Source organism: Eucyclogobius newberryi, unplaced genomic scaffold, assembly GCF_026437365.1.
Source record: "Eucyclogobius newberryi isolate DKJ021-1_F unplaced genomic scaffold, fEucNew1.0.hap1 SCAF_17, whole genome shotgun sequence".
Classification (NCBI taxonomy): domain Eukaryota; kingdom Metazoa; phylum Chordata; class Actinopteri; order Gobiiformes; family Gobiidae; genus Eucyclogobius; species Eucyclogobius newberryi.
In genome coordinates this window covers 27,244,845-27,271,661 of record NW_027315801.1, presented here as the reverse complement: position 1 = coordinate 27,271,661, position 26,817 = coordinate 27,244,845, and the positions used below count along the sequence as shown (strand labels likewise).

General features: G+C 38.8%; 1 protein-coding gene across 1 annotated transcript in view; it reads left to right on the top strand.

Annotated features, from left to right (window-relative positions):
- The first annotated feature begins 687 nt into the window (after positions 1-687).
- The window catches only part of LOC140363272 (metabotropic glutamate receptor 7-like), a 101,808-nt gene continuing 75,678 nt past the window's right edge, over positions 688-26,817 (top strand). Inside the window, exon 1 of the mRNA XM_072449745.1 lies at positions 688-1,202. Coding sequence (XP_072305846.1) covers positions 717-1,202 — 486 coding nt within the window. The 5' untranslated portion in view covers positions 688-716. The remainder of the gene's footprint in view (positions 1,203-26,817) is intronic.

Below are 26,817 nucleotides of genomic sequence, written 5' to 3'. Positions count from 1 at the left end.
TCTCTCTCTCTCTCTCTCTCTCTCTCTCTCTCTCTCTCTCTCTCTCTCTCTCTCTCCCTCTCTCAGTTGGGTTAAATAAATGACGTTTCGAGGAGAAGGGATAAGGGGGCTGCAAACTCCGCGCGCCCAATGCATCTCTGCCTGTGACTCATTCATTTTGTATTTCGCGACCGATGAGGACGCTCACTCACAGATACAAACTGAAATAATTTGCTGGCTCTCTTAGTGGAATATATTCCGTGCTTACTTTTCTAATTCCTTTTCATTTTTGCAGATGCTCCGCCTCGTAGGAGAGAGATGCACGATCAGCCCCATGCCCCGGTGGAGTTGGGCTAAACACGAGGAATGTCCCCGACTTCTGCCGGTCTACATCTAACAAACCCCGACTGTAGTCCTCTTTTTGCTCCGGCTCATTTACATCATTTGTCCGCTTCCCTTAGTCTATTTTTGCACTTCTCACGTAAAGCTGCCTGTGTGCTTTCCGGCTTCATCTTTGGAGATGGTGTTAGTTTTTGCTGATGGATTTGGCATGTGATGGAGGAGAATCCCCGTCTTCACTATTCAACAAGCTGCGGCTCTTACTCCGTGAGGTCTCCCACTCTTTCTTTAGCTGTGCTTGTTGACTCTCTTCGGTGACCAGCATGAATTCGTTTTCTTCATATTAAGACGCTTTTTTCCCTCCCTGAAGTCCGGTTTCTTTTTTCTTCAAAGCAACAATGGCTCGTTATCTGAAACTTGTTTGGGGAACATTTTGCCTTGTGGAATTGTTTTTGGACGCCCTGGCACAGGAGACTTACGCGCCTCACTCAATACGGACAGATGGGCATCTGACTCTCGGCGGGCTCTTCCCCGTGCACGCCAGAGGGGCCGATGGCATCTCCTGTGGGGACCTGAAAAAAGAGAATGGCATCCAGCGTCTCGAAGCAATGATGTACGCGTTAGATCAGATAAACCAGGACGATCAACTACTACCCAACATCACCCTTGGCGCACGGGTTCTGGACACTTGCTCCCGGGATACCTACGCGTTGGAGCAGTCATTAACTTTTGTCCAAGCCCTGATCACGAAAGACACATCTGATGTTCGGTGCACAAACGGAGAGCCACCGGTTTTTGTGAAACCAGAAAAAGTAGTAGGAGTCATTGGAGCATCGGCGAGTTCTGTATCGATCATGGTCGCCAACATCCTACGCCTCTTTCAGGCAAGTCTTTAAAAATAGTACGGTCTCTATAGGAGAAGGCAAGACTACAGTGATTGCTCCTGTTAATGGCTCCTACCATAGCTACAGGACATACGCGTGGATGTGGAGCTCTATATTTAATTTCAAACCAGATATTGTGAAAGCCAATTAACGTAATCATATTCTATAGGGCCAGTACTGGATGTGGGCTAATTTACAGATTTTAGGTTGACACATTTGATAAGCCTACAAGGGGTTAGATTGGGCTCATTATACTTCTAATCGGCTTATATTACCATGTCCAAATATCTCTTACGATATTATAACTGTGAGCTACACGAACTCTCCCCGTTGCCTCCTCAGATTTAGACAGCTGACTGCGCTGTGGCGTGTCCCCATGGGTGCTGAAAGAACAGCTCCCGTCTGTTCCGCTCAGACTTTGGGAACGAGAGTGTGCGTTAGATGCAGTGACAGGCTGACACACTATCACACCCCCAAACTGCTCTTCCTCGTGAGAACGCACATGATAATATATGAGCAAGTTTTCCCTGGCTCGGTGCCCTGGACCGAAGCCTCAGGAAAAATGAGAGAACACAGTAAAGGCATTTGGGATCGTAGGAGCAATATTGTGCGCCGACTTTTACAAAGACGCAATAAAGCTTATAGAGCTAAAATTAAAGGAAATAATTACATTCTGGGTCAAAAACTGAAATCGTTATTCAGCGCAATAATTATGATTTATGACAAACGCTCTCACCAGTTCTTCACGTTGTCTTGGGGTATGTTTTCTATCACTCTGGCAGCTTTGGCCTGGTGGTTTGTGATAAAAGTATTAAAGAGATACTGTCCTGCAATGGTTGTGACTGCAAGGCTTTAAGAAGTAATTGCAGCAATTGCAGTAATTTTGTAGCTGTAAATGCAGCAAAACCAGTTTTTTCTATGTTTGGAAATGAGCTTGTTTCCAACTCTTCTGCACTCTAATTGACTCAATAGCTGCAATTAATTAGAATGGATATCACCCACCCTGTAGTTTCAAGATTTTGTAGCTAGTGGGGGTTTATGAAGAGCCCATCTTTCTCACTCTTGGGCGTAGCATCAGATGATGGCTGCTGTTGCTGTATTGGAATGAGGAGCACAGCAGGGCACCCGTACATGCCATTAAATATTGAAAGCACATCTCAATAGCAAAATAACTAATTACTGGGAATACATCAAGGTGCAAATCGGGGTTGATGTTTAAAAAGACTTGACTAGAAGTACGTCCAATCAGGCTAAACCACAACTAAATGAGCCTAGTTGTGTTAATATAGATTTTATGTGCAGAGTAGTCTATAAACTGATGGTGATGATGGTCTTCAAAAATTGTGGTTGGAGGTTGTAACTCACAGTTGTGTCGTTTGGTGTGTTGTTCAATTAAGCTGACCATTGCTTTGTCTTTGAGGAGCTGTTTAACTGCAAGTGCAAGAGCAAAGTGCTTAACATGCTATTAGTGACCCAGCTCTCTTGCTTTTCTCTCATGGTTTTATCTCCTCTGAGGTTTAGTGGTTCCATTATGCATTATGTGTAGAGAGTATAGAGTAACATTGAGGTGCTTTTTATACTGGTAAAAGATAAATAAATAAGGGAGGTGTGAAAATTATAAGCGTTATGGAGTTTTCTCTCTCTTTCCCTCCCCGCCTTTTTAAAAATAAAAATTCTAAGGTATAGCGTAAAACACATACTTTGAAGACGTACAACTACAGTAGGTGGCAGTAATTTCACATTTTCAGTTGCCAACCACCATTAAAAGTAACACACAACAACAAAAAGAGTTAGAGGCTTATGTGAGGATATTTAAAATTATGTTCTGCATGGTTTGGCACTATGCATATATTATGAATTCCACTTATATCACTGATTAAGTTTAAAAAAAATCTGAGTATGTAGCGTAGCAATGGTGCCTTGATTGCAGGAGAATGAAGATGATTTAAACTTGCTTGACTCACTCTAATTACAACTTTGAGTGGGTTAATGAGAAGGGGAAACAATTATAACATGGTCAAATGCTCTTAAATGTCAGTTTTGCATCATATGTCTCCTTTAATCCCTAAATATGAGCCCTTGTAGTTGTTTGTGCATCAGTACATACTTCTTTGTTTATTGCCTTCTATAAGTCTAATGGTGTGTTGAAGGTGGTCCCGGGGGCTGGGGCTGTCATGTCAACTGATTATTCCCAAGTCTCCAATTGTCAAGAGAGGGAGTTGTCTGCAAGCATGCTGTAAGCAATCTTGAGAGGGGTGTATAGATGAAAGAAAGTAACATCACACACTAAAGTTTTTTAGAGTTTTGAAAGATGTGTTATGGCTGTGAAGAGTTATTTAAAAAGATTCTGTAATTCAAGGTCTGAGCACTGTTTTTACTATTGCAAGACTAGAGCCTTGACTGAGGTCCAAACTATTGTTATCTATCATTTTATGTTCTTTATATCTTCTATTTTCAGTATTTCAAAAATAATAGACACTGTCATGCAAATATTAGTGCTTTTTACATGTGAATTAGAAGTTCTTCTTTTACTATTAGGTTTTGAGGACATTTTTGTAACTGTAATTGTTAAAAAAAAAAAAAAGAAAGAAGAATTGCGCCTTTCTTGTAATGACAATGCCTATTATGTTCATCATTGTGTATAACAATATCAGTGATTTATGAAGGAAACAATTAAATGAATACAAGAATTGTAACGCAACATAATAGCTTTGTGTATGATCCCTTTTCGTTGGCATCTCAAGTGTTAAGCCAGCAATAGAGTAGGTTTAGTGTGCTAGCGATCCTTGAGATGTGCAGATTGACAGCAGTTGTCATGAAGCCGTGTCCTGCATTAGCACCGCCACTCACTGTGCATAACTTTCCGTCGCCGGGGACCAGGATCTAATCAGTGCAGTCTATCCACGGGAGGATGGATAAAATTGTGCTCTGCTGTAAACCCATTTGCCCTTGAGCCAGCATATTTTTCCAAACATTGAAGAACGTATTGATAATGATGTGATAAATAAGACGTGAGGCTGCATGACACTGAATAATCAATACACAGCACGAGTGAGATCTCACAGCTCTTGTATAATCATTAGCCTTTCAGTGTTTGATTTGGTCATGTTGGAGTGTGTACAGCAAAGAAAAAAACTCTGATCCATCAAATCTCATCTGAATTCACAAATGTCCAAAGCAGAAAGTGCACCTCAATGGCTTAATCTGCCGCTGTCAGGGAATTTTACAAATCAATTTGCCTGCTTTGTCAAGTGTTGTTTTGTATATTCAAACCATTTAATATTAGACTCTGAAAATTTGTGTGAACTTTGTATACCAGTGGAATCATTTCCCATAAATTAAAAAAGGAAATGTTCAACATAGTCTAAAAACAAAATGCTATTATTGACCAATGGTAGAAAATGTTTTCAAAGGTTAGTGATCTGGATAATGTTTTTGAAATTGAGACTTTTAGCTGCCACCCGGAAGCCATTTTCAATTTGAAGATACTGGTCTGAGTTAAAAAAAAAAAAGAGTACTTCATGTATGTAGTAGTAGTACATGTTATAGACCAAACATTAATGAATTTAAAATAATAACATTTTAAAGGGTTGGAACATTGAAGTGGGAGATATAGAAACAAATGTATATACTCCTCATACGTCTCCTTTCAAAAGATGAATCATATTTTATTTTAAATAGTTATTTGCTATGGCAACAGTCAGTGTGAAACCTCCATAGATAATCTGCAAAACAACATTCACAACATCTAAATTTGGATATATTGCATAAAAAAATGCTGGTGATTCTCAGCTTCACAAGCCATGATACTTTCCCCCCCGATTTTCAACTCCACTTTATTTGTTTCGTTTTCAAATATCGTTTTATTTGTTGTATTCAACTTTGAGCGCCACTGCCACCTCATCCATTAAGCCCCATTCAAAGTTTTAAGCTTCCTGTCGATTTCAATTACACTGCCTTATCTTCCTTCAGCACTTCAATGGACTTAGACTTTCAGACTTCCAGACACTGACCGCTCTCTCTCTTTCTTTCCCTCCTATCAGTTCATCTCACCCTCTCCCCTGCAATGATAACCAGCTCTTCGGGGAGGCTAAATAGTGATTGTGGATTTTCATTGCCCTGTTGCCTAAAAATGGCATGTCTGTCGAAGTTGAGAGCGTCGCTAGTGAACAGTTTATGCTGGGAAGCTGACGTGAGGGATAGATTTTTCAGACGACCCCCAAGAGTTGATCGATACTGTTTCCATGGTGAGGCCGATTCGAAACGAAGATGTTTTTATTTCTCTGCCTTCCATGGCGTGTTAAAAATGTGAAGTAACAATGCGACAAAAGTGAAAAAGTTATCAAAGATTAGGCTAGAGTTTCTGATGGTTGTTTCCTGGAGATTCAGTAATGAGATGTATATATTTGCCGTAGAATTGACCTCTAATAGAAGTTTTATTTATTTATACACTAACGATTATTTTTGATTTTTTGTGTAATTTTACTTTAGACAATAGAAATATGTGAAGTTTTATTGCAATACTGTTTTGCTTTCTTTTCTTTTCCTTTTCCTTTTTTTTTTTTTTTTAATCAAAAGAGAGTTGTATAGCGTCTTAAAGGATGGTAAAGTTTGTCTGTTTTGAAAGTAGAGGCCTCCGGATAAATCATGAAATTGATTTTTATCCGTTTGACATTTACATCGGGGAGTGCAGCATGACATTTTAGGTTGCATCTCCTTTTGCACAGGACGGAGGGTTAAGTCACAATTGAATGCAGGTGAATTCCATCTTGTCACCGTGTCATGGGTAGTCCCTGCTCGGTGCGCTCTGCTCTTACTATGCTGCACTTTTATAGCATTGTGCATGTACAGTGGCTTTGCAGAGGGGTGAACAGTTGCACAGGGGTAAGCAAACTGGAGTCCGGGTGTGAATCAAATTGTGATTCTTTACTGGACTTAAGTGTGAAATGAGTGAATTTGACTTGTCTGTGTGTGTGTTTGTCTCTAATCCAGCTCACAAATGGACATAGTCAAAGATCTATTCCACTCAAGGCTGTAAGCCAATAAGCAAGCAAATTGTTGGTATGTTTTGCATTGCACACCAGATAATATACTCCACTAGTGCACCTGTTTTACTATTTTTATGTTATGAGCAAATTTGAGTGTTGCATATCATTGTTTTTTTAAATCCAGATGATAAACTATGATGACTGTGTACTAGTAGGTGTTGTTTTGTTTCAACTCGCCGTCTAAAATGACTGGGGCGTCAATTATTTTTGTGCTGCGGTAAGCAAATAACGCATTTCCTCATGTCTGAAAATCAAATTCTCAATGTAAAGGAGTTTTTTGCTTATCTACGTTCGCCAAAAGGTTAAATGTATAAGCTGCAAAGTTTGGTGCTAATGCTAAAGTACTAGACAACCTTAAAAGCACCTGAGCTGACCCTAGTGGTTAAAAGATTTTTTTCTGACTACTATATCTGCTCATGTTCATACTAATTGGGTGACTTGGTTTTTTCCAAGTGTGCCACCTTTAAGTACACCCACAGACGTAATGAATGTGTTCGTTACTAAGACTAAAATAATGGGCTTACGTCACCAGTGGCTTTCTTTTATATGCATTCCTCCATTGCCTCTTACTGTGTGACCCCAGGTAGTTCCTTTAATTCAATGAACATGATCAGAAGTATACTGCTGAAAACTCACAAGTGGTTTAAGCAATGGCAGCTTATCTGACTCATTCAGGCAAACTGACCTTAATGAAGTCACCCTTATTGCAATTTGTGGATTCAACAAAGAACAATAATAAAAGACATTAGTGGGATATGATGTTTTCAGAAAGAGCCATGTGTGTCACTGTATGATGCTTTTAAGATGGAAGCTGATTGACTCTGCAAGGGTGGTTTACCCTGCTTCACTTTTGTGTCTAAAAAGCTGTTCTAAAGCTGTGCTAGTGTCCAAATAAATTCATGCATGTGAGTACAAGTGATGTGCCAAAAGGTTTGTGAAAGCGAGGGATAAGTTAGAAAGGTTTAAATACCTACTTCTTTATTTCACTGTTTTCAATGAAAATTAGGTACTTTTCATTATTTAATTCTGTTTTAAAATGGTAAATAATGAGGGGCATAGCCTATCCCTGCAAAAATCATAGTGTGCTAGCTTTTAAACTTATCAACGTAAAGACAGACAACCATGTCACCAGTTTAGATTCACCAATTTATCATATGGTGTGAGCAGAGAAGCCATTGCATTTGTTATGGCAGTGAGAACAATCTCTACAGAACAACATGTTAACAGATTTGAATGAATCGTAAAAGGTTTTTATTTCGAGGATTGAACAACATTTGATTCATTGGAGTTTTATATCAAAGCTAAAACATAAACGAGAACTGAAACTTATGTCCCTCAAAAATTCAAGTAGGGATTAAAACAAAACAATGCAATTCAAGTCTATTTGATTCAGTTTCAGAAGAAAGTCAAGAGGGGTTTGTTTTATGAGATCATAAATAGGTCCGTGCACATACACTATACTTTTATTACACCTGTGTGAACCCACTGAATACATTATCAGGTCCAGTGATCCTCGTCCAGGGGCCTTGGATCAGAGCCCTGCTGCGTTTTATTCCAGTCATTTAATCAGTCCCAGACTTATGGACAGGTCCGACCATACTTGGCAAAGGGATATTTTCGAGGTGAATGTATAGCAGTTCGATAACAATTACCGGGGTCTTGATTCATGGTCATTTTTTTATTCCGAACATACGTACTAGAATCAAGTCACTTTTACCATAGCTTCCTTTAAAAAAAAAAAAAAAAAATTGTGATTCTTTTATCTTTGTAGTAGTTTCTATGTGGCTCCCAAGTATTCATTACAATTTTGCTTCAGCAGTTTAAAGAAACTTGGCTAAACTTTGCCTGGATAATAATTGACACAAATTTGCATATATTTCCCTCTAAATATTTCAGTCTTGTGAGTGGTGAGCTTGAGGTACACTTTGCGAGCATCAACAGCTATGCTCCATGCGTTATGCGTGAATGTAGCCCTTTTATCTCAGAGCTAATTATGTCTTGCCTCTGTCCTTGTTCTCATTGCCAAACACCCGACAAGAATCCCTCCTGCCTCAACCTAATGCAAACAAACCACTCATAATCAATACGCACAGGAGCCGAGGTCGCTCCACCTGTCCACCACAATAAAGGCCAGGTCAGAGAGCGGGCTGGTTGGCCGCAACACACAATTGAATTTAGTACATTCTATTTTCTGAAATATTACGTGGAAATTGCAGCTCTGTCATTGCAGTATCACTGAATTGGAACATCCAGTTCTTTTCACAATATCTGGTCTTCAGACTGTAGGGATTGTACTTTTCCGCAGCTTATAACCTCATCTTTTGGTTTTACTTGGCTGTTCCTTTTCTGCAACAAATCACCTGGCCCTGCACTGATGTGGCACACATTTAGCACTTGATATATATTCAGACGTTGAAATTGGCTTGTGTCCCCTTGCCCTTGTAGCTATATACTGTAATATGTTTTTATACAACTGTATTACCAGAATTTAAATTAATCATGTTTCAATCAATAATGAAAAACAGTTCTTGGTGTGCTTCTTGTATGCCTGAGTCTAATCATTAAAAACTTCTATGTTTGGTGAAAAATATTGTGCAGAGACTTCACGCTATTATTTGTATGACTAATTTAGACTGTTTTGCAGAATGGGATTCTGGAATGGTTCTACCAACAGTGCATGAAATTTGTTTCAGTTAAATTGCTTTTATGGGTAAAAAGTCACATTTTCTGATACCAACATGTTGCCGTCTTGTTAAAGTATTCACCTTTCCTGTTTATACACTTTTCATTTGTATTTCAAAAGGCTGAAGAGGGTAGTCCCAACACAAATACACAGCGCAATGTGGGCAGCTATTGCAATATTAATCCAATCCAATGAATAAAATATCCATCGGTCTGGCATGTTGTCATTTTTGGTGATGTGAGGTCTAAAGGTCAGGCCCCCGCCACAGAGGGCTGAATAACACATGCACACCTCATATTAAGGTGCTGCTATTAAAAAGAAATCAAAAAGAATGACAAAAAGGATGCTGCCACTCCCAGGGGCCTTTCCTTGTAGAGGAGAATGTACATCATCATCATCACAGGGATATCCCAGCGTAAGTGAATGGTGAAAGCAAACATCTAAAATGTAGGTCCAGGCTAATTTAGGGAGCTTTCTGTTGTGAAATGCATCATATATATTACTCACCAACACCATCAAACAGCATTTGAGAAGTTCTTAGACTAGCAGGAGTTATCGATATATATACATTAGTGGCAGAACTTTGACATTGACTGTCTCGATGCCCAGACATTATGCACAAACTTATTTATGATTTCAGTTACATAATTGTTTCCTGTTATGGACACCATTTTGAGGACATTTTACTATTCAAAAGACAGAATATTGAATTCTAAATAGTTCCTTTCTTTTCCTTTTTTTTTTCAGTCTGAAATCCATGGTAAAGCTTTAAATTCAGGGATTAATGCACTTTGGACACCATTTAGTCCCAAATCCTATATCACAGAATGGTATGGAATCCAGTCAATCTAAATGGCTAAGGCTGGTCTATAAGTGGTCAAGAATCCCTTCAAAAACCAGCTCTTAAAACGCTCTGGACATTTATCCTGATTCACGTCAAAATGGATCATGTCGCCCTTGTCCCATTACCAACCTTTGAGGGAAGTTCCATAACAAAAACGTCCTCCTCATTGACACCATTTTTCACACCTCACTAAAACATTTTCACATTGTGGTAAGGTCAATTTAGTGGTAAGACAAAGGCGAGCACTCGGCCTATAATTCAGTGCCACTTTGTATTTAAACATATTCTGACACTTGCGGTTATTCCAGTGAAGTTTTTAGCCCACACTAAAGGGGGATGAGGCCAAGTGCTTAAAAGCTTAGCCCTGTTCGCACTAGGTCAGAGTGCTGTTCCTTCCCAACATGCTGTCTGTACAAGTGTAAAATGGGGCCAGGACATGTCAGCGTGTGCCTCTATATCCAGACTTTGTTGGAAGTTTTCTGACTGGAGTTTGTGTTGTTGAGCAGAACCAGCCGAGGAGCAGGAAACCCCATTATGTCCGATCCTCTTACAGGGATGAGTGGAGAGGCAGGAGGGTGCTTTTGGATCCGGGTGCGGGCATCTCACTCATCCCTCCATACCAAAAACTCTCTCAGATGTCTCAGTAGTGCCTTGCGCCATAACAGCTCACAAAGCAAAAAAACAAGAGCTATGAATATTGTAGAAGATAAATTCATCTTAATGCTCAAATGAGTCGAGACCTTAATGATGTTAAAATTATGTTCCCTTCTCATTCACCCACTTGAAGTTGTGATTAATGCATGTTTGAAAACTCTTTTTTCCACTACATTCAAGACAGCATTGCTCTGAAAAGTCCTGTTTTCCGCATGTGAACACTCACTGTTCAATTACTTTGTTCTTTGATTCATTGTTTTCTTAAACAGTGATATATACAGGATTCAGCAGCATTTCATAGTCATTTTGACACAAACGTTTTAAATAAAGCCACTACTTGCTACCGTGAACAGTAGCTCTCCATCGTCGGGGGTCCAGCACCACAGCACTTGATTATGATCATGTTTGGGATGAGGCACTGTAAAGAAGCAAGTGGAACTCAAAGTCAGCTGACTTATTTCATTAAGTGATTTATTTTTGATTAAAACTGTGATTGAATGTTAATTATACAAAATATTGATCCACAGGTTTAATGGATTATAACTATTCATTTCATGGGTTTCAAGGAAAAAATGTCTTCCTGATTTGAGAAATATATATTTTTAACTATTTATTAAGCTTTTACATTGTATTGAATACAGTATTAGTTGGCCATAACAGGACACAGTCTATGATAAGGTTTGCATCAGAATGGGCATCTAAACTAACTAAATCATGTGGAAATCTCCACATAGCAAGTCAAATCTAGAAAAAAGGAAACTTACATTAAACCTTTTTTTCAGTGTGAAATTCTTTCAATATCACAAAAACCGAACCCAACGCAGAATACATGTTTTAGTGCAGCTTCATTGTCTTCTCATCTGCTGCTTGTTTTTACTCTTAGCTCTCTTAAAATCCAAACAATTTTCAAGCCCGATGTACCGTATTTTCCGGACTATAAGTCGCACCAGTCAAAAAATGCATAATAGAGAAGAAAAAAACATATATAAGTTGCACTGGAGAATGAAATGTGGTTGCAAGTGTGAAAATAACAAATAATATCACATAGAAGTTGCTCTGGAATATAAGTATATAAGTATAAATATAAGTATAAGTCGCACCCCAGCCAAAACTATGAATAAAGGTGGAACTTATAGTCCGGAAAATACGGTAAATGTTTTGTACCATTTTATATAGTTAAAGAGGGGTTTCACAAATCCTAGTCAATCAGTTCAGGAATTAGTTAAAAGAGCACTTTATAGTAGCTCTTAAGTTTGGCGTTCTTCCCTTTGAAGAACGCGTTTGTTCTGGTTTTATCTTACCTTGCCTTGTGCATGTGACTCCTTAAAAATGATGCTGCTCTTAAAGTTAATCCTGCACATCTACTTTTCCTCTCCGCACATAAAAGCCGGTGCCGCATGAATGAGTAAAGTGGGCCAAGGAAAGTAAAGAAGTAAAGAAGCACCTTTGTTCTTTTGTGCGTGTCTTAGTGGAGTTCATTTAGGTAACATGCAAAGTAAGCCCTGCATCAGCGCCACACTGCAGGCTCCTGTAAGGCAGAGTCCCATCACAAAGTCCCGTGAGACTGGGCCGTGCAGGTGGCCTATCATTTAAACAGGCACCTCACTGACAAGCAGCAAAGAAACATCTATTTACAATGGTCTCAAATCAAATGTATTCTTTAAACATGGTTAGAATTTGTAACATGAGTATTCATCTTTACCTTTTTATTAAACATATGGGGAACACAATTTTGGATGGGATCATAGTTTTTCTTTCATGCTTTCAAAATCCCACTATAAGATGTCTTTCTTTGCACGATAGCCTATTCAGTTTAGGTCTATCAGGTTTATTTTAAATGTAAAATCTGTAAAAACTGTAAAACCCATCTAGCTTACATTGGGGACTTCTACCAGAGGTGGCTAGAGTAGCATAAAAGCTGCACTCAAGTTACTTCAAACTAAATATGACTATATAGTTAAAAGAGCACTTTATAGCACTTTATACTGGCTCATCAGACAGTGAAATGTCACAGTGGTGAAATCAAAATAAATATATCTTTGGAGTTAATCTCTTTTCTTTATTGTGACTGTTTCACCCCTGAATTTTGCCATAGATTCTTTTTTTCATTAATTTACTTTGTAATGATTTTGCATTTAAAGACACCGCGTAGTGCACTCAAAACATGACAACAATATAATCATATATTACATAAACATATATATATATATATGCCGTAGATTCTAAACTTACTTTTGTAGCTCTTATATTGGCAAGCGCTTGTGTAATCTAATAGTTGTCAGTTGCTAAAAACACTTTAAAAGTATCTGGTGACTAATTCATATTATGTTATCTGTGATTTGAGCTGCCAGGCATTAAGAAGCCGTAAAGAAAGCCAAAGAGGAGATCTGCGGCTGTTGAGGAAGAGGACAGGCCGTTAGCTGGTGTGAAAGTGATGGACATGGTTCGATGTGTGTGGCTTCCCCTGAAAGGAAACAGCTGAAAGGAACATAACAGTATACGCTCTGATGACTGAAGCTGTAGAATCCATTTCTTATTATGCTTGGCTGTGTCATTTTGCACGGTCTGTTCCTTTGTATTGTTTCATGACACACTGTGACACTCTGAGCTCGCACTCTTCTAGGATGGACTGTCGTATGGATTCATTTCTTGCCCTTCACTTCTTATTACTTCAAGGCCCTGAAGAACACATTTTATTAATATTTTTCTTTATAAATATGCAGTTCTTGGTGCATACAGTAGAAAGAGCATGAAATGGCTGGTTACTTTCACCTGTACATGTTACAAATCCTTTTACTTGAATATTTCATAAAACAGTTGCAATAGCAGTCAGGCTGCAACCATAAATCAACTACTAGAATAAGCAATTTCTTCATCATTAACACACTTTATTTGTCGATCTAGAAGCCTTCAGTCACCATATTTAAACCTTTATTTAATTAAAAGGAGAATACATATATTTAAAAATCTGATCGTTTGATTTGTTGAGTAATTGAAAACATACTCGCTGACTTGTCAACTACTAACATAACCTTTAGTGACAACCTTAAATAGCAGTGGTGGCGGTTTCAATTACATTTTTCAATTTAATTTATTTTTGTAAAGCCCAAAATCACAACAACGGTTGCCTCTGAGGGCCACAGTAAAAACGAATTAAGCAATGTCTGTAGTGGCAAGGGACAATGTTCCAGAGTCCTCTGTCCTTAGACTCTCCTTCTCGGCCAGGAAAAACTACAAAAAACTTCCTTGGGAAAAAGTAGAAACCTGGAGGAGTTCCACAGTGGGGGAGTTCCACAGTGAAGAGGGGATCTGACTCCATCAGACGGACAGATGGAGCTGGACCCGCTCAGGAGGAGAACCAGTTCTTCAGGCAGATGAAAGACCGTTCACACGGGGTAGAGACCGCTTCACCAGGAAAGGAGCATCTGGGTTCAAAGGTCTTCAGAGTGAGAAAAAGAAAAGGCAATGAATAGTTTGCAAGTGGAATTAAATATGAAATATTGTTTGATAGAATAAGTCAGAAGCAGAGGATAGTGCTCAAGCTGCCATACTTCCCTCAGCATAGTTGCTCCTAGGGCAGCGTAGCTGAAGCTGTGGGTTTATATTTCTGTTCCTAACTGGCCTGACCATAAGCGATTTCAAAGAGGAACGTTTTAAGCCTGTTCTTAAATGAAGAGACTGTGTCGGGCTTTTTGGCATGGACAGGGAGTTGGTTCCATAACACAGGAGCTTGGTAGCTAAACGCTCTACCTCCTACAGTACTTTTAGAGACTCTTGGCACCACCAGAAGGCCAGCATTCTGAGAGCGAAGAGCTCTGTTTGGATGATATGGTTCTATAGCATCTTTGAGGTAGGATGGGACCATGTTATTTATGGCTTTGTAGGTCTGGAGTAGAATTTTAAATTTGATTCTAGACTCGACGGGGAGCCAGTGAAGAGACTTCAGCACTGGCGTAATGTGCTCTCTTCTTTTTGTTCCTGTTAGTAATCTTGCTGCTGCATTTTGAACCAGTTGAAAGCTTTTTATGGAGCTTTTAGGACACGCTGCGAGCAGGGAGTTACAATAGTCTAATCTAGTCGTTACAAATGCATGGATAAGTTTTTTAGCATCGCTTTTAGGCAGGATTCTTCTGATTTTGGCCACCGTATATTGCGCAAATGGAAATAGGCTGTTTTACAGGCTTGATTTATATGAGCTTTAAATGAGAGCTCCTGGTCAAATAAGACTCTGAGGTTTCTTACAGTAGAACTGGAGGCTTCACTGACATTGTCCAGTGTGACTATCTGCTCAGATAGAGCGTCTCGTACATGTTTAGGGCCCAGCACAATGACCTTGGTTTTTTCAGGGTTAAGAAGCAGGTAGTTAAGTGTCATCCAGTTTTTTATCTCCTTCACACAAGCACTAAGTCTGTCTCTATTCAAAGTCAGATTTCTTTGAGTCAACAGAGTAAAGAGAAAAAAAATCATCTGATTTCTTTCTGATCATGGTCCGATTACTCAGGTCAGATTTTGCAGTTTGCATGTTATTTATATAATATTAAAGGTTCAGAAATGAGATCATAATAGATGTTATCTGTGGATGTGAAAAAATTCAGTGTTTATTTTGTATTATAATTTTCAAGATTCTGAAAGGAAATATTGATAATAAGATTTGGTTATCTTAGGTTTGGTGGCAGAGTGGCTAGTCTTTTCCGGTATGAGGGGAATACAAAGCTCCAATCAATTCAATTCAATTTATTTTTGTAACGCCCAAAATCACAACAACGGTTGCCTCTGAGGGCCACAGTGGAAAATGAATCAACAATGTCTGTGGTGGCGATGTAGTCAAACAATGTCTGTGGTGGCAAGGGACGATGTCCCAGAGTCCTCTGTCCTTAGACCCTCCTTCTAATCACCAAAGAAATACCAAACCGACCTTTTGGATATTACTTTGTCAAATATCAGTACTTTTACTTCGAGTACCTCTGCATTCTGAAAGGTATTTGCCGTGACATTGATTTGGAAAAAGGTGTCAATTAGTCTGTGACAGTTTGCAAATAGGGAAGCCCTTCTCTTTTCGACCTACTTTAACTAGAATTGACTGAATGTCAATGATAAGATATAGTGCTTTTTTTTCTTTAACCGTGTGCCTGTTGCCTTCATTGTGACCATAGGGCAAATCAATATTTTTCAATGGATTATGCATTACACTGGCCTAATGTCCATCAGATGTATTATTTAACAACGGGTTAGTTATTTGGGAAGACACACGGCTGTATGCAGAAGCAGCCACTTACACAAAGGCTCAGTGATGACTGAGATTTGTGATATTGTTTTGTAAAGTAGTTTTTTTCTCAAACAACTCACTCTTAAGTCTTGAAAATGTGTAGGCCTATGAGTTTATGAGTGAGCTGAGGTAACTCTCCAGGGCTCCATTCAAACTCAATACTGGGCTAAAAAACCTTAGTTTCTAGTGCTTAGTCATAATTGTCCTCACTGTGTGTGGGCAATTTTCCAGCCTCCGGGCACAGCGGGAGACACATCACACCTTTTTATTCAGAGAGGCCATTTAGACCCAGGTCAGGGGTCTGAAAGTGCTCCAAATGAACAATAAATACGAAATCTAACCAAACTTTTGGCTTTGTTGACACAGAATAAGTGGCGTGGAATTGGCAGGACGGCCATTTCACAGCTCAACAACACAGTATGATCTTTGTTCGAGGTTCACATACTTTAATGCATCTTTCAACACTTTAACAGTCTTCAAAGATATAGTTCAAACGCAGACCACGGCTTCTTTCTTCATTTCTTCTTTTGTATTGTAAAATTGTGGTTCTTAACCTTTTTTTTCCACGCCATCTCTATTATTTTTGTACTTATTAATGGGTTTGGCGGTTATAGATGCTCTTACCTTTATGGCTCTTTCCTCCAGCTAAATTGTAAAAGATGCAGAGCTTTTCCTGCATTCAAAAATGTTCTTGCCTGTTTTTGGATGACTGATAGAAGCAGGTATCCATTTTATGCTGTACTTATTAGACACTAAGTTACTAAATGAACTGCTTATAGAGAAGTGTCTGTTGAACACATAGGGTTCTTTAGTGCGCTTGATGTCCCCATAGTGCGCTTAGTGACGGATGTGGTGCAGTTATTGTTGGCTACATTCATTTTATACTTGTGTGAATCATCCATGTCTTGGTTGGTGGGTTCCACTCATCTGTAGCACATTCCTTATTCTGTATCTAAAACTTATGTCTGAGCACAACCTTCCGCTGCTCCGTCTCTGCCAGAGGAAGTTATGCGAGACGAACTTCTCCCAAAAACACAAAGCACATGAATCTCCTCGCTCCATTACTCCGGACACTTGGCCTGATGGATCATGATCTCCGTCAGAAGAGCCTGTTTACAACCCGCTCTGCCACACTGTCGACACTTGTTCAGATCTGGCAGCTTTGTCAATACAGGGAGGAAAAGCTTGTGGAGTTTGGCTACTGGACACTTGGTCGATTTTTTTTTTTAATGTCACAACACTATACAGAGCTTTACTGTAGGACTAAGATAAAAGCAGGCTAAAATGAGTGGAAACATCTTCTGCTGAAGTAATACAATGAATTGATGGGCTTTCTACTGCTCCTGTATAGACACTGAAAGCACTTTACATGTGTCCATTATTCATTCTCACGCCACACACTGTGTAGGCTGTGGTACATTGACAAAGAATCTCGCTTTTTTCTTCAGCAGAATAAGCCTCGTCATCTGTATGCTTTTATGTCATGTTAATGTACAAAGTATGTGGTGTTTGATGTATGTCTTCTCACGCTTTGCACATGTACAACTGTGAAGACAAATTTCTTCGTGGGGACAATAAAATAACTAACTAACTAACTAATCCGCATTTAAGCGTGGATTTTGTTTATATAACATGAATACTGTAACTACCTATAGACAAAAAAAATTCTACATTGGCAACAGAAAGATTTCAGTACGTTTGAGATATAGAGCCAAGACAATGGCTGAGGCACAACATTTGTGCATTTTCATTTGTGGGCTTTAAGCTGCCCTTACACAGTGGTACATTGCATGATTTAAGATGTTACAAATTCTTCCCAAACTGACATTGAATGTCATACCAGGAGAGCCCGAGCTCCGAATGCAAGTGCACACACTGTATACGGGACATGAGACAGAGGAGGTATGCTTGCTGTGGTGTGGACGCCCTTGTGTCCCAATATCTCATTTCATCTCAAAACATCATATGAATATATTTGCAAACCCTCTGCAATGCAAACTTTGGCTTTTGGCTTTGCGTGACAGTTAGTGTTGTTGACAATCAGGCTTTTGTCGTTCGTGTATGCAGTGATTTGTTCCCGGTGCATATCATATAGGCGCTTGTTGGCCCAGTTCACCTCCAGCCCCTCAGAGCTGAGTGTTTACTGCCGCCTGAAGCGGTATTTTACTGTCTACGTGCTGCTTTCACCCCTCTTCAGCAGGGCTGGGACCCCACGACTCATGGCAAATATCAAACATGTCTGAAATCCTTGCATCAGCATTCATGCACTCAACATGGGCAGGAAGAGGTGTCAACAGTCTGCCTGATTTCAACATTTTTTGTTCGACTGAATCTTGGGTCCAAACAAGCAAGAAAATTGCTCAAAATTGCTCTTTCTCTATTGTCTATTGTGAGTCTGCCCCAGCTACTGTCCTTTCATGCACTACAAAGCAGAGTATGAAGAGGAGCAGGAGTCAAAGGCCACCTGGACACCAGATGTAAGAGCACTGGTGACACTTTTATTTCCCAGGTTCCCCTGTCCCTACTTTTACCAAGGTCGATGTGTTTTACACTTTACTTCACACTCATTTGTGAAACATCATTGCTACATTATCACAGAGGGAAAAATAGGTGCAATCCTAATCTCAGGATTTTCACCACATCTTTAAAAACTTCTCAACGCCCAATTCATTTAGAACTCATTCGTCAAGATTTGAAATATTTCATACATATCTATTGCGTTTAAGGAGCTATTAGCATAAAATGGCTTGTTACATTTACTCAACACATCACATTCATTATGTCACAGTATGAATGGAACATATGAACTACATCTTTATAAATGTTTAGGACATTGTTAAGAGTTTTGAGTGGTTGTCTATCAGCGGTTGCAGTTGTGTTGAAGACTTATTTGAGTTCTGCCTCCATCCTTGAGTTAACTTTTTAGGCATCATGTAAGCTCTGAATGCCAATGTTTAAAAGTGCATTTTGAGCATATTGTAAGTGAGTCGTTTTGTGGGAAAAGTTCATTTTTTTCTGTGTTAATTACCTGATCTAATGTTTACAGTATTTTTGAATAGCTGCAGCAGTAGTTTTATTTCATTTGGAGTGGTGTGGGATCCTTCTCTGGTCACTGCTGTCTAAAAGGAATAAAGGTTGTGCTTTCGCCACCAGCGCTTCATTGTCACAGCCTTGAATTAAACTCTCAAGGTTAGAGCCATGAGCTAACTTTGCCGATCAGTCTGCTTCTGAGGCTGACGCAACCGGTTCAATTAGAGTTTGTCATTGTGAGCAAAGGAACTGAGGGAAGAGGACTTATAGATCCGAGTCTGACTGGGACTCTGGTGTGTCTTGAGTGTCTGAATATCCTCCATAGTCATTAAAACCCTTTAAACACAACTTCACATACTTTCAGTGTTTCTTATTAAGCGGTCTACTTTGTTCTCCCTCATACTAAAACGGATAGGCTTGCATAAGACAAATACAGAACTTACAGTGCAACTAAATGCATTTAAGGTGTGTTCATACTTGCACAATCAACACATCAAAATTGACTAAACTGAGACTAAACCCAGAACTAAACTTAGTACTAGACCAGGGCTAAACATGGACTAGAAAAGGGCAAAACCAACTCTACTTTAGAACTCAAACTGGTCCATGTTGGTCCACTTGTTTTGCCAGTGGACTTTATTGCGCTGTAATGTGAAATTTGCTTGTGTGTAAAATGTTCTCTGCCAATAACAGACCCAAAAACAATACCCAAATAATTCTGTAATATATATGCATTATATAAACACAAACAACATTTAACTATTTATAGAAAAATATTCAACAAATGGTATATTTATTTACTATCACATAAATAAGTTAGAGTTGATTGTGGTTGCTCTATTTTCCTTACGTGTAAAGCCATCATTTATTCATCCAAGATAAAGTAAGCAAATGTTGCCATTTTAGTCCAACAGCTTACAATTTATTCATGATTACCTAACGCAACTAAAGGTAGCGTAGCTAATGTTTCCTTTTAACGCATTTATGTACAATTAAAACCTGCCTAGGCCTTGGTGTTCCCCTCAAACTCCCAAAGCATTCTGGGCTGTTTTGTTCATTGCAGTATAATACAATATATTATGTTCTACTTTATAGTGTGCCTCTTGGTCTTCCAAACTAGCCATTTTGTCAGGTTTTATAACCTTGAGTTTTAATGTCTTACTTTATAATTTGAAGCCATTGCATTTTCACATTTTAGTGTTCATCTGTTTATTCATTTAGCTTCCATTTCATTTCAGCGCACCTCCATAAGACTGCCTCTTTCTGGGTTTTATTGTCTATTTTCTAGATTATAATGTTCTTTGTTGTTATGCCATTTTTCCCCAGCAAAAGATTGTATTGTGAATGGCAGTTTAAGCGGCTCAATGTGGCGGTTCGGGGCAACATAAGAACATCAGCTCTGCATAAATTTCACTATAGAGGTCTCTGGCTTCCTCTCCCCTCAGCCCCGAAACACTACAGCAGGATGCACATTAGGCTGCTCCATTGAAATGCCTTAAGGGAAGAAATATTTAGCCATGTGTACAGTCTCTATAGGTGAAGATGAATGAGGGTTTTGGAGAGATTTGCAAACAGGTGTTGGTGCTGTACTTAGTGTTCTTAAGCAAGTCTAAGAGGCAGCGTTGCAGAGATTGCAAATCCAGCACATATCTGGCTCCCAAAACATGTTGTTCTGTTCACTGCAAAAGCATTGGAATAAGGATGTGAGCACGACTAAGGCGGCAGCACATATGCCAGGCTGTATGTGCAGCCGGCTGCGTTGTTGTGAATTTGAATCCCACGTCAGACGATTTGCTGCATGTCCTCCCTTCTCTCAAACCCATTTCATGCTAGAGCTGACCTGTTTGATAAAGCCTACGGACATTTTTTTTTTTTAAATTTGGACTAAAATAGGACTAAACCTGGAACTAAACATGGACAAGGCAAGGATTATCCAGGATTAAAATGGGCTCAAACCAAACAATTACAAGTGCAAACACAAGCTAAAACAAGCAGATGGTTGCTCTTACAACTATATTTTGTATTATTAAAAAAATATACAATAATTTGCTATTGTCAAATGTTTGTATTTGTTGATGTAACATGTCATAAACTTGCTGCCAGACGGCCGGATGGTCTAAGCAGCAGAATGCATGTCTGCTCCATTCTGAACTCCTCTTAAGGAGCCTCTTGAACTCTGTTTGTTGCACCACCTTTTTCTTTGCCTCCTCTTGCTTTTTGAATGCCAAAAACGTATTCCCTTTCTCCAATCTCTATCTCCTCATGGAGCCAGTCTTTCGCTTTGACCTGCCACTTCTCTTTGTTGGTAGGTCTCTACATTAACTGGCTCCTTTATCTCCTTGGATGTCTTATTTCCACCAGCTCCTTTCTTTCTTTTTTTTTTCTTTTGTTCTTTTTTTTTCTTTGTTTCTTTCTTTCTTGGACATTTTGTACATTTCAGGTTTTGTTGTACAAACTGATTTGCTGTTCTTGAATGCCATTGTCTAATGTTACCTAATCTATATATAGCAGATTGGTAGCAATATTTAAAAATGAGGGGGAAATAATATTGGCATTTTAATCTTGCTAGATCATACACACAATATTTTGTTATATGTCTATTAACTAAACGTTATTATAATTGTGCCAATCAACGTACCGGTACATGCATGTGCAGATGTGTACTTGCCTGACATGAATTCTAATCAAAAGTTATTCTTAATAAATACTTATAACTTATTATCTTAATCAAACCGAACATTTTTGAGTGATAAATGATTTCCACTGCTGTGAGGTGAGTGAATAATTACACGGGCTCCTGTGAATGAGACAGAGAGATAAGATCCAGGACGCCCGGCTGTTTTGTCTGCTCTGCTGAAGGAGAAATGGTCCCGAGAAGGACGATGTCGGGCTTAACTCGGAGGATCCTTGCGATGCACGAGGAGAGCTGGAGGTGCACGGCTCACAATGGAGGTGTCAGGCCTGGATGCTCCGGGTGTGGGCAGAAAAACGTGCTCGCTCTGTGCTGACTAATATGTCGAAGACCGGACCACGAGATCAAGCACTGAGGGGATGTGAAGATGCTGCTCCATACAACAGAAAATGCAGTTATTTTCATTCAGTGTGCATGCAAATGTGCCTGTAGATAACTGAACATCCCAAAGCGTTTTTGTTGAGATTTCTCTTTCCTTGAACATGCAGGCAGGAAAAGATACATCTTCTCCTTTAAATTTGTCCTTACAAAGGGTAGCAGGTCATGTCACTTTTAGCATTGATTATGCACAGTTTTGGTTTTTCAAAGTCGGATGCCCTTCCTCAAGTATTGGAAAGTACCTTCTTACATGGAGCCATTTTTATTTTGATAGTACTAAATATGTTATGTAAAAATAGAAAATAAAAAGCCCAGTCCTCATTGTACTGTGTATTTATGTATGTATATACATTACAAAAGTATCAAAAATAATAATAAAAGAATAATAGTCAACAGTAATAATACACTTTTTAAAAACATACTCATTTAAGCAAGTATTTATACAAAATAACTAAAATAAGACAATAATAAATAAGACAAAATTTTACTTTTCAGTTGAACAGTTTTAGAATGATCTTGAGCGTTATCAGAACTAGAACATTGTAACAAAAAAAGGACTGTTATTTTGTGTTGTTCTATTGTCTAAAAAGAGTGTCTTTTATTATCATCAGGCTATTGAAATGGGTCTTTAACATGGGGCCTATTCCTTCAAAAATTCAAAATTGAGATTGTTTGTATTGTGACAATAATATTACTCAACTACTTTGAATTGAAGTTTGGGGCTGGCACAAAACAAATGCTGTTTTTTTACCACTTCTGTTTGTTTTATATAGTGTTTGAAAATTCTGTCCAGAAAAACAAAACCTTGTCCTGTCCACTTAGGAAAAATCAATACAGTTGATCCATCTGAAATATGAAACCCAGTATCTACACAGGATATTTTTGATAACACTTTTTTGTCTTTTGTGAGAATAGCGGTTGTCACACCTGAGGAGAGGGAGCCATGCAGCTGCTGTGATCAAGGCTACCCTATCCTTGTCTTTCTCAGAGGGCTTTTGTTTTCTGTTAGCTAAACAGAAAATTCACAATAAGAATAAAAGAGTGGAGTGGCAGCACAAAAGCGTGGCTGTCATGTTCCAAACCAAAGGTGTCCTTAAGTCACTGAGTCTGAGTTGAAACATGGATTTGTGACAGAAACAATCGCACCTTTTTGAGATTAGAACGTCTGAGCTTTTCCTGAGTTTCAAGAGCTTTTTAGTCTTGGAGGAGTTACTTGACCAGTGTATACTTTACTATTTGTTATAATGTGTCAAGCTCACACCGCTAACACACAGACAATGACGAAGTGAAGACATAAGACTTTAAACACTACATAAAGCAAAATCAACATAACAAACATAACATCAATGACCAACTCTAACAAAACGTGTACTTATCCTAGAGGTGGGCAATATAGTGAACGACCCTATCATTCATCTGGTTTGAAGATTTGCAAAATTGTGAAATTGTAAATGTAATTTATAACAAAAAATAAAAATAAATCTTGCAAAAGGATCTGATTGAATACAAGAAATGGAAAAACCTTGTTGTAAACTTCCCAAAAAAGCTCAAAATTATATTTCAGAAAAGTTTTAGCACATTTCTGTTGGGTTACCAAATGATTGTATGATTATTTTGAGGATACTCCCAAAAACATATATATATATATCACTCACCCCTACTTGACCTGCATTTTTTTGTGTTTTTTCGTGTCACATAATTGTGTCTTTTTGTAGTTTCCTTCCCTTTTTTCAGATATTTTTTATGGCCTAATGGAGGAGCATTTACCCCCCAGAGGTCTGGGTAGTGGGCATTATAGAATAGGAATCTTGTCAGCGGTATTGCAAAGTCATACTTCAAACATTGATACACGCTTCATTTCCCGGGAGATGTTTGAGCTGTGATTAGAATTAAAGATTTGTGGTTGTATTTCCGCCAATTAATCTGATGTTTTTTTTACCAGCTGGAGCGAAACAGGTCATTCAGTTTGCCTTTGTTTGTTCTCCATGCTTATCCCTCCTACACGCTGCAGTCTGTGTACTACACTGTGTGACTGTTCTGGTCAGATATCTGATTTGTGAGTCACACCTAACCCTCTGTAATACCACCGAGAAGCACATGCTGGCTGCTCTTAAAATACACCAGGGCAGGGCGGTCATGCAGAGAGGCTGTGGTCCGGGGCTGGTACGGAGCAGCGGAGGGACGCGAGAGAGGGAGAAAGCAAGTGGGCGGAGAAACGGGAGAGGGATAAGGCTATTTTAGATATATAATGGGAATAACGCATGAAGGTGTAGCTAAAAATGTGTTAGGTGTAACTGTGCTGATGCATCAAACAACAACCAGAAACAAAAAAAGAACAAGGCAAATGATTAACTTGTCCAGTTATTTTGCCATGATAAGCAGCAATAAACATTAAAGACTTGTACTGGCCTGTAACGTTGCATTGAAGGAACAACTTTAGTCTGAAATATATAGATTAGAGATCAACTGATAGGGTTTTTTCATGCCTGATGCCGAAACAGATGGTTAGATTAAAAGCTCTGCCCACATTTTTGGACAAATATGGCTGATTTTGATCTTTTCCCCCAAATTATGTCTTTTAAATGTCACATTTTGTGCAGTGCCCTCTGAATAAAGCTCTATGTGTTTATTGTTATTGTCCTGTGCAGGAGAATTAAGATCGATAGCTGATATGCTAAAAAGTGCAAAGACCATAGACCATATAATATGTATGGATAAAAAAATGTATCATTTAAATATTATTCCAAAGTAAGATGTACAAAAATACCCTAAGAGAGTAATACATACAAATCTGGATCAATCTAATCACTATCACATCTATAAGCAGTTCACTCTTTGAACACCGCGACTAAAATATTGAATCTTTCTGCAGGCTATAGCCGTTTGTTGTACTTCGGGCCACATGGGTAATGTAAATGCCTCATAATCAATAGTGCGTTTCAAAAGATTTGTACAAAATCTTAGTTTATTTCATTTTAAGCCAGGAGCTTGTTCAGCACATTCAGAGCTGGGTCCAAACTATTTTTACAGGGGAAACAAATGCTAATTTAGAGGCAAAACAGCTTTCAAGATAAACGCCAAGCTTTAAGTGGGTAACAAAAACATTTCCTCATGTTGTTGATAGAAATATTATGCATGCGCAGGGGATACGGAAATGTGTTTACTAAAAGAAATTTAAACTGATTTAAATAAGATGATATTTTGAATGGACGGATATCAGAAAATATGCTGAAGAGAAAGCTTTGACACCTGCCTTGGTAGATACATGGTGATGGTGGCTGGTTTTTAAATAAAAGTTTACTTAATTTTCAATTATCATTATGCATTAAATTATATTTGATCATATTACGAAATTATACAACTCCTATCTCAAAAGCGTTGGTTGTGTCTAGACTAATACTCCATGAGGAGATCATTTAGTTAAAAGTTTAGTTAAAAACAGCATATTTTCCCCCAAAAAAATTTACTAAAATAAAAGCATTGGTTGCTGTTTTATTTTATTGAAAAGACACAGCATAGCGTAAACATTATATTCATAAATAAACAAATGTATATTTTGTCATTGTCTGTTCCCATGCAGGTGACGTGCCACCTCCAGAAAGAGTTGCTTTGAAGGCTGAATGTTCCATTTATTGAGCCACTGTCCACACAAGAGTGTTTTTGACCCCATCTTGCAAGTGGACAGAAAATCAGACAGAATTCTAGACACACAAAAGTGAAAAAGTGTGCTCCAACTATTATTTTAAATGTACTTGGAAACAGATTAACAAACCAACGCTGAACAAAATGTTAATAAGTCTAATATACACAGCAAATTGACCGTGCAAAATGCTTATCAGTGAAGCAGGCTGCAGCCTTGCACCACGTGACTTGGCATAAAGATAGTAACTCGGGGCAGATTGCTCTCAGCTTGAGGGAAAACTGGCATGGCTCCTACATCCAGGAAGTGTGCGGTGTCCCTTTGCGTGCCTGTCTCTGCTCTGCTTTGGATTTGTGCGTGGATGCGTGAATCTGGCTGGAAGTCACAGGTTGTCAGAGGACACACAATTGTCCTCTGCAGAGACAGTGAGTGAGAGACACAGATGTTGAGGAGTGGGCGAAGGGGTTAGACACTGACAAGGAAAAGGAGGGGTAGTTGTCAGTTGCACCGCCCCCTCGCCTGTCTGTCTGCTCTGGCTGTTCTGGAGAAGGAAGATTACCCAAGCTCTGCCTGAGGAGCGATGTATGGTTTCAGCCATTATCTATTTGTATGGCAAACGGCATGCTACTCTATTCAGCATGACATTAAGACCATATGCCTTTTGCTGGTGGAAGCCATGCTAAATGTTATGACCACTTCAGTGCGGAGTGCAAACTCAGCAGCCTGTATGTGTCTATCTAACTCAGGACCAGCTTTGTTTCAGTTATAGCACCACATACACAAGTGCTTTTCCTTCCTCGGCCGATTAGGTTCATTAGGTCATCAAGTTTTTAATAGGATGAGGATTTCTTATAGACCTTTTTTCGACTCCATCTGCAGTCCGACTTCCTCAGAACAGTATTCTAGGTGTAAGTTTCGTGGTCATGTTTCTTGATCTCAATGATCCATCGATGGTACTTTTTTCTCTCTGTGCCTATGACCTTAGCATTGTCCCAATTCATGAGATAGTTTTCTTCACTTGTTCTCGCACTCGTGGCAAGAAATGGTGGCCTTGAGTGGTTGTTCTGCTTGTAGCTTTATGGCTTGTCTCATTTTTGCATTCCGTTCTTTTCAAGTGTTGAATGCGCTGTTTCTTATTACAATAAGTTAAGTATTTATTTAAACCTTAAATAATTTACTATTAGATTAAAAAACATATTTGGAACATTTTGAGGATTGTTATAGTGGGATTTTGGTCTACAGTAGAAATTCAAATCAATTAAAAAAAAATTCTAGTGGATGTTATGTGTATATTTTGTATGCTTAAAGCTGGTACTCTAAACTCCAAACTTTAGCCCTGTCCCAATACTACGCACTACGCCCTACACACTTGACTGAAGT